This window comes from Quercus lobata, chromosome 4 (genome assembly GCF_001633185.2).
Source record: "Quercus lobata isolate SW786 chromosome 4, ValleyOak3.0 Primary Assembly, whole genome shotgun sequence".
In the NCBI taxonomy this organism is placed as follows: domain Eukaryota; kingdom Viridiplantae; phylum Streptophyta; class Magnoliopsida; order Fagales; family Fagaceae; genus Quercus; species Quercus lobata.
The window spans coordinates 34,709,282-34,720,929 of record NC_044907.1 but is presented as its reverse complement, the minus strand read 5'-3'; the positions used below and the strand labels follow the sequence as shown (position 1 = coordinate 34,720,929).

At 32.1% G+C, this 11,648-nt stretch overlaps 1 protein-coding gene across 1 annotated transcript; it reads right to left on the bottom strand.

Moving 5' to 3' along the window:
• Positions 1-4,338: 4,338 nt before the first annotated feature.
• Positions 4,339-11,384, bottom strand: LOC115987209 (autophagy-related protein 3). Its single transcript, XM_031110713.1, has 10 exons — positions 10,964-11,384; positions 10,623-10,693; positions 9,427-9,543; positions 9,186-9,349; positions 8,270-8,355; positions 7,949-8,000; positions 6,834-6,899; positions 5,903-6,030; positions 5,124-5,227; positions 4,339-4,561 (listed from the first exon to the last, which is right to left on the bottom strand). The coding sequence occupies exons 1-9, from the start codon at positions 11,122-11,124 to the stop codon at positions 5,131-5,133; spliced, it is 942 nt and encodes a 313-aa protein (XP_030966573.1). The 5' UTR covers positions 11,125-11,384; the 3' UTR covers positions 4,339-4,561; positions 5,124-5,130.
• Positions 11,385-11,648: the final 264 nt, after the last annotated feature.

Sequence of the window (11,648 nt, the reverse complement as noted above, 5' to 3'; positions counted from 1 at the left end):
TTGTCCTCTGGTAGAAGAGTTTATTATTGAAGCCGTATGGTTGTGTAGAAACACTAAAAAAAGACAGCAGTAGCAATAGCGTGAGAAAGAGAAAGAGAGAGTTTTGTGAAGAGAAATAGTTCCTATGTTTTCTGAACATTCATTAGAACACTTTCTTGTGTCCATTCAGAAGTTTTCTTCTTCATGGTTGCTTCCAAGTTCATACTTATTATCATATATATTTCCATTCGTTAGTGTAAGGAAACCTGGTAAGATCATGTAGTTTGACATACTGCCTTAGAGTGGGAGAAGTTTGAGGTAAATCAGAATGTTGATGCACGATTGCTTATGATGAAGAGAAGCCAGTTATTAGAGCCGTGGTACCTCATAATGTTGTAATGTTTTCTCTAAGTTCTTGAAATTGTTGTGACTAATAAAGAAATTGCTTTGCTCATGAAGTTGGGATTGGTCAAACTGGAACCAAGTTCAGCCAGAACTAGCTTCATGTTTCTGCTTGGCTTGTTTACATGCCTTAAATATTGCCTCTAATTTGATTTGTTTGTGCATGGTAGTTACCATTTGTGGCCCCAGTCCTTCCTGCAAAAAAAAATTGGGAACTATTTATGTGACTGATTGTAAGGGCCATACTATGTTTTCTAGGAAGGCTCATCTTTGTTGTGCCTTATATCTTTATTATTTTTGTCTTGGGTGGCTAGGTTCCCAATAAGAACTCTTTGTTATTTTTTTCTTTATTATACTTTTGATTATTGTTTCCATTGGACTGTACTTATGTGAATGGCTGGATTATTGTTTCCATTGGAGTGTACTTATGTGATTATTTTAATTTTTTAATTTTTTTTTAATTAAGGAATTTTTCCCATTGTTAGAGACAATGGAAAAACTGTGTTCTTAAGATTTACAGGAACTCCAAATGTTTTGGTTTCTGTTATTTGTCCTCTGTTTATTCACTTTAGTTAAACTGGCTTGGATGTTATGGTGGGATTGACTTAATGTGGTTGTTTTAGAATGATTGAAGAAGACAAAATGAAGATCCAGAAATGGCTTCCTTCTTTTGGGGTTCAATGTTATGTTACTCAAGTTTTCATCTTTCTTAATGCTAAATAAGAACCTGTTGGCTGGACTGCTGAGATGTCTGTTGTAATTGCTATGTATTGATGAGTTGCACTACCTGTGATGACTACATTTATCTGTTTCCAATTTCCAATTATTCTTTCTTTCCTGAGACTTTCCAAAGTATTCATTAAGTTTCTTGTTGATTGATAATGAAATTTATTTTATTTGGAGCTTAATTTATTCATTAAGTTTCTTGCACGGGTTTATGTTTCCACTCTTTATTATTGATTTTTGGAATCAATCTCATGCAATGGTGGGTTGGTGCTTTTGGAGTAATCTATATATATCTAAAAGCTGAAACGTAGTATTTATTGTTACTATACTCCTGTTAAGCCACCTCATCCTCCATGTCATTACCACATTATTATTGTTTTTCATAATTATTTTTTACCTTTAATTTTTTTTTGACAATATTAAATATATAAATACATTGGCTTTACAAATTCATCTTAGATGGTTTTAATTTTACATATTCACCTACATTAATCTTGATGTTATAACTAATTATTGTCTATATATATTCCTCTTAGACGGTTTTAACTTTATATATAATTTTGTCCCTTTATCTTCCTTTATTTTGACTTTTCTTATTCTCATCTTCTTACTATAAATTTTTCACTTACTCCCATTTTACACAAATTTTTCCCACACAAAAAGGTTATTTCTCACCCTCTCTCTCTCTCTCTCTTTTTATTTTTTCATTTTTTTGTTGGATTTTTTATGAGGTTTGTACTCCCATTGTCTTATTATTGACTAATTTATATGTGTTACTTGATGCAAGTATTTTTTTTTTTATCATTTTATTTACAACACAAAATAGTTTTAATGTTGTTGACCAAATTTAGGGAAAAATCATATTATAATATGTCCATATTTTGTGTTGTTGGCTGGTTTTAGTTTATTTGGAAAATAGCTGGATAGTTTGGACAATACGATGAAGAACAGTTAATGCAGTTGAAGAAGATGGTATCTGTGCAATTTTCTTTCATTATTTGTAAATATTTTGATTACCAAATTAGCAGCAAATTGTTATGTCTTTATATGATATTTTTAGATGCATGAGTAATTGTTTTAAGCATTTACAAATATTTTGTATTGCTCATATTCTTTATCTCATTTGTGTATTCTTTGATATTTTTAAGAAAAAAAAATTCAATTGTGTTTAAAATTATTTATTTATCTACTCATTTTTCATATGTTGGATTAGGTGTTAGATTAGATTATGATGGTATTAACACAATGCTTCTTATTTGTACGAAAAAATTTGTCTAAATTTCCCCTTTGTACTCTTGGTTATAATCATTATATATAAAGTTATAATCAACACTTTTTTTCTTGGGAATAATGACATATTTCTATTACGTCACTTCAAAATCTTATTAAAATTTTTGAATTTGATTATGCATTGGGTATTTGGCTTAATCACATCACGTTTAAAATGTTTTACATATTCGGAAGAAGAAGTTTGATTTTAATGTGATTTTTATTTTTCCCTTTCTTTTTTTGAATTGTAATTTTTGTTGACTTTTTTTATATAAGTTTTTTGGTGTTTTTGATTGTACACTAGATACAATTGGATTTAAAAAAGATTTTTTTTTTAAAAAAAAAATTCAAATTCAATATACTTTTTTAACGATACACAAAATGTTATAAATAATTTTTATTAAAAAAATTAATATTTTTGTTACCTTTTGAATTCTTGAGAAAAATTGTATTGTTTTCATGAAAAAAATTATATATATTACATTTGTGATTGTTCATATAATAAATGAAAATATGATTATGAAATACATTACTATTTATTAAATTAGTCTAAACTGCAAAAAATAAATTTAATGAGATAATCCTAAAAATATTATCACGTGCAACACGCGGGTTCGCGACTAGTTATGTTAATTATTCAGTGTTTGATTCATTGTCATGGTTTGTAAAATGCTTGTCCTTTGTGGCAAAAGAGTTTATTATTATGAATTCTATTTTTTGCATTTCTTATGTTTGCTCAACTCTATAGATGGGTAAATACATTACTTCCAGCTCTGAAGCAAAAAAAACAATAGCATTATGGGGAAATCTAAGTTGGATAACTACTTTTTGTAACTTTTGTGTGGAAGAGATTGAAGCTGGGAATAGAAGAATATTTGCTGCCTTAAGTCCCAAAGGTTGGAGCAATTTGGTGATCAAATTTTGTGATGAGACCAGTCTAAACTATGACAAGGACCAATTAAAAAGTAGGTGGGATGTATAAAAAGCAGATTGGACAGTGGGAAAAATTGAAGGTTCTTGACACAAGTTTAAGTTAGGATGCAGTGAAGGGAACGATTAATGCTAGTGATAATTGGTGGGACATAGAAATTGAAGGTGAGTTGAGTATTTTATTAATATGTAACTAGTTTGAAATAGTTATGTATATTATTGTAATATAAGTGAAATGACAATTAAATTTTGTAGGAAATATCCAAAACTTCAAAATTTCAACATAAAGGTCTACAAAATCTACAACAACTTGATAGAATATTTAGAGATGTTGCAGCAGTTGCAGAACTTATGTAATACAATTTTTTACATTTTTATGCCGTACAAGTTAAACTTGGATTATTGGTATGTATTTTATTATCTTTTTACATTTTTATGTAGTACAATTTATCATCTTTTTACATTTTCATTTTGTGCTTCATGATGATGAAAATTATTTAAATTTAATTAACAACAAATAATTATGACACTAAAAAGAACTAAACACAAACATTATTAAAATAATACCAATAATATATTTTTTTATTATTATTATTATTATTAATTAGTTTTTTTAGTAAATATATGAAGTAATTGATTTAAGTATGAAATAAACTTTCTTATATATACATTGTTTTTTTATTTTTTATAATTTACCTCTCAAACTGTCACTTTTATAAGTACTAACTAAACAGTTAGCTTTTTCAAAATGCACTTTTTAACAACTTTTATTAAACACTTAGCTTTTACAAAAAACCCAGTTTCATACTGCACTTTTTAAAACCCTCACTTTTTCAAAAAACATAATGTCAAAAAGTTGAACCAAACTCACTCATAAAAGCTTTGTATGCATTAACAGGGCGCTTGCATTTATACTTGAGTCATTCACCCGTTGTTAAGGTATGTTTTTTGACTTTCGATTAGCATGTATCAGTGATTGAACCCGGTCAAAATATGGCAAATGGCAATTCTACTATCTTATAAAACAGACAGTAAAGATAAATAGAACTTCCACTATACAAAACCATCATTCACTAATAATGTGAATGGTGGCTTCCAATAACACATTCAGCATCCAAAAGACGATCCAATCAAATAGTTTAGACTGTACAATAATGGCTAAGTCAACAGACAACACCATTAGTAGTAGTTACAACTTACAACATTGTTTAACTTCACATTTTAATCACCTTCATGCTGAAGTTGCAACTAGTATCTGTAATATAGTAGCAAAATAAAGTAAATTGCAACATCGTCGAGCTAAAAATAAAGCAAAGAAAAATTATGTCCTAGACAAAGCACAGATATATATTCATCCTTTTAACGCGTAACCCCTAGATTACTTGAATTCTGTTGAAGACCAACCTATCATCTCGCATTTAATATCTATCTTATTCAATGAAGGGTAATAAAACGCCATAATCTACAATAGATGATCATCGTTTTTAAGGCCAAAAGCCTTGTATCTTAGTGGCATTACCGAGCTATCCCATTTAGAGAACCTGAGTTCGAATCCCCCCCACCCCTCTTGTTGTAAGCAAAAAACGAGATTATCAATTTTAATGACCATTGATACCACAATCATACAGGAAATGTGATGGTGCAATTTTTATTTCCCTGGGAAATTCAATCACCTTGTTAATTTCTGTAACATGATCTTAAGATATGACAAAGCGTGCAAACAATCATGTTTCTAGTGGAGACATAATATGTTAATTCTAACATGTTATGTACACAAAAGGAATGCAAGGACCTTGTCTATACATATATAGAATTACCTTTGAATTAATTGCTGGAGCTACCAAGATCAAAGTCCATGGTGTAGTCATATTCAATTGTTGGAATTACAGAGGCAACAAATTTCAAGAATAAGAAAAGGTACCTAAAGAATTCATATAGAGATAGTAAGAATACAGATCATTATCTGAATTATGTAAAAATTATAAGCAAACGAGGCAGCATTTGTAAAATTACGTCTTTGAGTATACTTGTGTATGCACCTGTTTTTACTGGCACATTTATTGTGCACTTGAGCAAGTGTTTTTCCATAGTTGCTTAGTTGGGAGATTGTAGAAGGTTAAGATTGGTTTTGGCAGGATCCAAGCAAGGGCATCAAGACTCGAGAGCTTAAAGGTAGTGTGTTACTTATTAACACACTGTTTTGGTGGAAAACATTTTTCAGAAAAATTACTTGTTTTCTTGTGTCTAGCTGTGACTCTAAAAATGCTCCTGAAAATATTTTTATATCATTTGACTTGCATAGAAAATCATTAATATTTCAAGTAGCTGCAGTCCAGGCAGTGGTAAAGGTGGAGGCAAAGGAGATAGTGGTGGGGCCCACCTATGCACTAGTATGATTTCAAGCAATGGGAGATAACAGACCAATTACCTATATAATGATGTTTCCAATTCAAAATATATATGATTCTAAAAGCATATAGCCTTTGAATTCAAGTTTTAAAGACAACTGTTAGGTGTGAAATATCGTGCCTTTGGAAGTAAAGATGGTTCCAATTTAAAACTACTGATTTAAGTGATTTGAGAGAGTGAAAAGTACTTATCAACTTCTGGTTCAACTCCATGTGACATCAGTACATCAATGATCTTTTTCATCACAGCCCCATGTCGGCATGGATGCACTGATGCATGCTTTCCAGGCAAGTGTGGATGGTCCTCAATGGTTACCTGTACCCACAAAATTAATTTTAAAAAGCAATTGCATCAGAAGGTGGTGCATGTGGAACATGTAAATATAATATTATTTTCACAAAGGATCCTCACCCTGTCCGCCATTGTTCAGTAGCACATATCATGTATAAGGCTTACCAGAACTAAGGACACCAAGAGCCTAAAGTTCAACTTGCATAACAGAAAAGGTATCACAATGTAAATTACAACAGATATCTGCATCTAATATTAATCCATTTGGACAAGGACAAATGTATCATGTGTGGGCGCTTTACACATGATTTTATGTCTGCAAAAGCAATTGCTAACAATGAAAAAATGGACCAGCAGGTATCTATGGATTCCAAAATAGCAGACACTGGTACTGTAGCACTGAATTGCAACTTATCTATGTTCCAATAAAAGAAGAAAATGAAAAGGCTCTGAAGGTAAGCATGGAGAAGACATAACATGAGGAGGGATAAAGATAGAGAACTAAATAATTTATGGGTGAAAATCTCATAAAATTTAACAGATATCTAAAAATATAGACTGATATTTAACTATCATTGTAGCCTGAAAAGGAACTTTTAGGGTTAAAGTATTAAGCGAAACAATATTTATAATACTAGACTGTTGAGGTGTGAATATCCATTTCGTAACATTAAAAAAGATGCTATAAAAAAGAATCAAGTAAACGCTGCATCAAGGAGAAACAACATATAGTGGACATATGCTGATTATACAAACGAGAAAATGCTTAACTTCAAAGGAATTTACTTTTAAATATATATATATATAACTTCAAAGGAAAAACTTACTGTTTTGCGTGCATGATCTTGACTAACATCTTCAAGTACAAGCTCTGGTTGCAAAAGCATCCTTGACTATCACAATTGCAAAGGGAATTTCAATAAGTCCTTTGAATGAATATGTCAAATGAAAAGTTGCATATTTAAATGAATAAAATGATCGACCCAAGATAACATTTCGCCCGACAATGCAAACATATAAAAACACCATTTTGTACATCAGCAACCAGAAAAAGGCAGTGGGGGAACTTGAAGAATTTCTTTTTCTCTTATTCGCTTTGACTTTGTTCACTGTTTTAATTTCTTATAATGAATGGAGACAGTAGTCAAACTATTTTAGCTTCTTAATGAATATTCATTATGCCTATAAAGAACAGATTCATCAATGCATATGCTAGCCTTGACAACAATGACAACAATGGCCAATTTTTCCAAGATACTTTTTGTTTGGTCCAAGTATCTTCTCTGTGTCTAACTCACTTCCTTTTCTCTTTGCGATTTTCACAATCAGTAAAGATATGTAAGTTTTGTTGACATATATGAAATATATAACATAACTGAAGTGATAAGCGTGTTAGAATAGCATGAGAAAAAGTAAATAAGGCCATGCTGAGCCAAGAGGTGAGGTGTTTGGGCTCAGCATGACAGACCTGGAAGCTTTGTGTGCTTGGCTTATCTAATGCAATCTGAACTAAGGCTTGACCTTGGCTCAGCTCTGCTCAATTTGTGGGATCTCAACAGGAAGACCTTAACTGGATTTGTTAAATCCTAATTCAACATTCTAGCTCAAGCTGCTTGGTTTGCTAAACACCTCTTGGTATGAAAAGCAAATGATATTATCATACAAAAACCTCTAGCAAATTTCCCTTTCTTTATAGGTAAAAGGAAATTATTAAAAGAAAATAGGAATAGTACAAACTGCTTTTGTGGTACACAGGCCTTGTACTAAGGAAGACAAGAAACTAAGCAAAAGTTACTTTTGCTTAGAGAAGTACACAAATCTACAAAATCCAACAAGGATAGAAAGACCACTCATAGTGGTCATCCAATCAAACAAACTAAGCAAATTTTAATACCCTTAGGAACCTCAAAACAAAAAAAAACACGTAATTACTGAGACAAACCTCATCATACCCAGTGAGCCACACACGAGGAGTTTGATAGTATTTGTCATACCTGGAAACATGGAAAAATTAGACAAGATATTGGTGCAATGAAATAAAGGTACTATTTCTATAAATGTTTGAAGATTATACAGGAAAAAATATTTATAATTGCAGTAATCTACTACATTCTGACCCAGCTACTTAAAGAAATTCGTCACCACAATATTAGAAATGAACCCAAAAAGAAAGGGGAACTCTATCCTTCAAGAAGCAGGGGGCTCCACCATTTTAAGAGAAGCAACACTAGTAAAAAAAAAAGGAATTAATAATAGATCTTACGTGATGCTGACATCATAGGTTCGAGTCCGTAAAATATTGTCATCATCAGGTTCCTCAGCAACAAGATATGTGGATGGAAGTGTTGCCTGAAGAACACAGGTTCAAGACAACAACATAAATCAATAGTTCATAGAATAAATTGGTAACGCAGAAAAATCCATTCAAGACAAAAAGACAAGATTGAAGTTAATTATACTAATTTCGGGAGAAAAAAAAAAAAAAAACTTTATTATATGCAAGAGACTTAGAGAAAGGCCGTTCGAAATAGTGGACCTATACCAAAAGACCACAGTCATATGCTACTATAAATAAATCACCAGGATAAACAAATTAGCACCACCTAGAATATATCTTTAACATCCAAATTTAAAGTTTTACTTTACTAGATATAGTAACACCAATATTATCATGCAACCCTTGAGCTCCCACCATGTGATTCGCTGAATTACCGGACAGCCAAACAAAAACCCCATCTCCTTTAATCTTTAAGGTCATGTATAGAGCTTAACAATACAATTTGAACATGAAATTCTAAGAAGCTATAGCACCCTGCCACCCTTACATGCCCCACATACATTGATAGCTGACTTTAGTCCTTCCATATGTGAATGTAAGATTGAGTATTATAGCATTGCAAACTACTGCCCAATGGTCTATGATCACATGATTGTATGGCTATAAGATGTTTTTCCTGGCATGGAAATATGACATTATCATGAATCCACTGAATTGCCAACACTGGTAAGTTAGCTACTTCACCAGACCATCAATACACCACAGAGAGAGAGAGAGAGAGAGAGTGAGTGAATAAGAAAAGTCATGTAGTTCAACCATGAGGTTTCAATCTTTCACAAACGTGCCTGAATGCATAATTAAGTACTAAAACATTGCAGGTTACACAAATGTAAAAACTTACAGCATCTGTTTCAATATTGTCAGGTTCTTCGTAATCAGCCATGTCAGGAATATCTTCTTCATCTTGATCCCCAAAGTGTGAGGGTATTGACTTTACAGTCTTGTTCTTGCCGCTGATTTCTAAAGTCTCCATAGAAGGCAAGTTTTCTGCCTCATCGCTTTTATCTTCAGAAAGGAAAGAAGACATATAAGTATAAATAATAATGACTTATAATTCGGATGTACGCTACAAGTGGACATACCCTTTGGCTTCCCATGGGTTGCCAACCAGCCGTCATTGTCTTCGTTATCAAGAAGAACCTCCCCACCTGCAGCTTCATATTCCTCTTCAACTGATGCAGCCCTTCGTAGACAAGGGACTGAACAACAAGTGACCGGTTTATCATTACTTTATCTATTCATTCAAAGAATATAAGAGTGCGTTTTACAGAATAAAAAATTACAATCAGAGAGAGAATAGAAGAAGTTTTGCTTCCCAGTAATTTGCATAATTCCAAAATGTAGTTATCCTTCGTAATAATCTACCAATAAAAAAATCCAAAGTATTAAAAAAAAAACTATTGTAACGAATATATTCAATTACACACACATATACACCTAGTGGGTCTTGAACCCATGTCATCACCCTCCATCCTATAATTATGGGAGAAGGATTTGCATGTTGAGTACTAACTTATTGGTGGAGGCTGTGGAACTAATTAGGAATTTACTGAATATAATGTTGTAACCACGATCAAAATGCATGAATACAAAGAGAAGGCGAACTCTAATCACCAAAGTAAATGAAAAAAATAACAGAACATTTCCTAAAAACATCCAACTTCTTGCACAAAACACTGCTGATATGCGTAATTTCATCCTTTTCTTTTTCTATTTTTAGTTCTATTTGCTTCAATCATCAATCTACAAACCATTACTGCCCTTTTGATTGCAGAAAAAATACAGGGTAATTAAACTAAACAACTTCAGATATAATTTTTTGGACACCAACTGGGGCCAATTAACTTTTATTTTTTTTTGGACTTTTGGGATAGCGAAACAGCAAACATAATAAGATCCAAAAACCCCTTTGGTTCCCCCACCTTCCCCACACTCATTCACACTTTCTAGTGGCCAAAAAGTGAACTGATAAAAACCATTATTAGCATCAACAATAAAGAAGGAAACTTATAAAACATCAGTCAATTTTATTACTTTTTGGAAAATGCGAAAAGCCTAAAACCTCAAACTATTTTACAAATTGCTGATGCGGTGGACCCAGATGAGAACCGCGATTTGTAAAATGGTTTGTATCTGTAAATTTACTTTTTTACTGTCATCATTATGGTCAAATGAGTTCAAAACCAAAACAAACCATTATAGTAGCTGTTACCAAAAACATCACACATTATCACATTTAAAAAACACGTAAAAATCAAAGTAAAGTTTTAGTTTTTACCATTTCTAGTAATTAAGAACTGCTTCTCTGGTGGCAAGTATGACTTCCTCTTGTTTGGCTCGCCTGATTCCCTGACATAATCACATTACAAAAAATCCATTGAAATAAATTCAATCTAATTAAAATTAAATAAATAAAAAAAACTCTAAAAATCAAATTTTAACAAGAAATACAAAAACAATGGAAATTTTTTTTTTCAAAAATTTGAAGCTAAATTCTATATTGTGAGACCTAAAATTTGAGCGAAAATTGTATAAAAGGTAAAATTGAGCTATGAATTGAGCAAATTTAAAGGTTCTGATTTGGTTTTTGGAAGGCGAAGAAGAAACGGAATGGAGTACCAGGACCAGGTAGGGCATTTGGAGACGAGGTTATCGCCGGCGATGACGAACTCGGAGATGCTGAGAACGCCTTTCTCTTTGAAGGCGGAGACGGTGCGAGGACCTGTGATTCTCTCCACCGTTCCTTTGAACGCTTCGTGAAGCTTCTGCGTCAGAACCATCTTCTCTCTCTCTCTTCGACGATTGTGGAAAACCCTAGGTGGAGGTGGAGTCTAGTTGATTTCTGAGCTTTTCGGAGTTTGTGGGAAATTCTTTTCGTTCTTCGTTTACGTGTGTGAATGTGGGATCCAATCTAATGGGGTTGATTCTTTTACAACTCTCTGTGAGCTCTTCTTCTATTTATTGGTTTTCTCTTGTTTTTTTTTTTCTTTTTTCTTTTTTCTAGTTTACGTTATCACCTTGCTTGCTATAAGCGTAATGGTAATGGTAGAGGTAATGGTACTGGAATAAGAATCCTAATGGAATTTAAGGATGGGAAATGGTTTGTTTGAGAGAAACTTTCAAACTTCTCTTTCATTTGATATATGAATTTTGAAAATCTCATTACCATGTATCTTCCTATTTTTCCAAAATTACAAAATTAATAAGTGTTTAAAAAAGTTTTTGTGATCTAAAGTTATGCATTAAAAAATAAAAGATAAAACATACATATAGACTATTTCTTAAGTTCTTTTTTTAAGATTAT

Excerpts from the sequence above, each read along its gene's own strand:
- LOC115987209 (XM_031110713.1), bottom strand. The coding sequence starts at position 11,124 with ATGGTTCTGACGCAGAAGCTTCACGAAGCGTTCAAAGGAACGGTGGAG. Across the intron at positions 8,356-9,185 it reads ACAATATTGAAACAGATGCT|GCAACACTTCCATCCACATA; the intron begins GTAAGTTTTTAC and ends TGTGTTCTTCAG. Across the intron at positions 6,900-7,948 it reads GGCTCACTGGGTATGATGAG|TCAAGGATGCTTTTGCAACC; the intron begins GTTTGTCTCAGT and ends CAATTGTGATAG.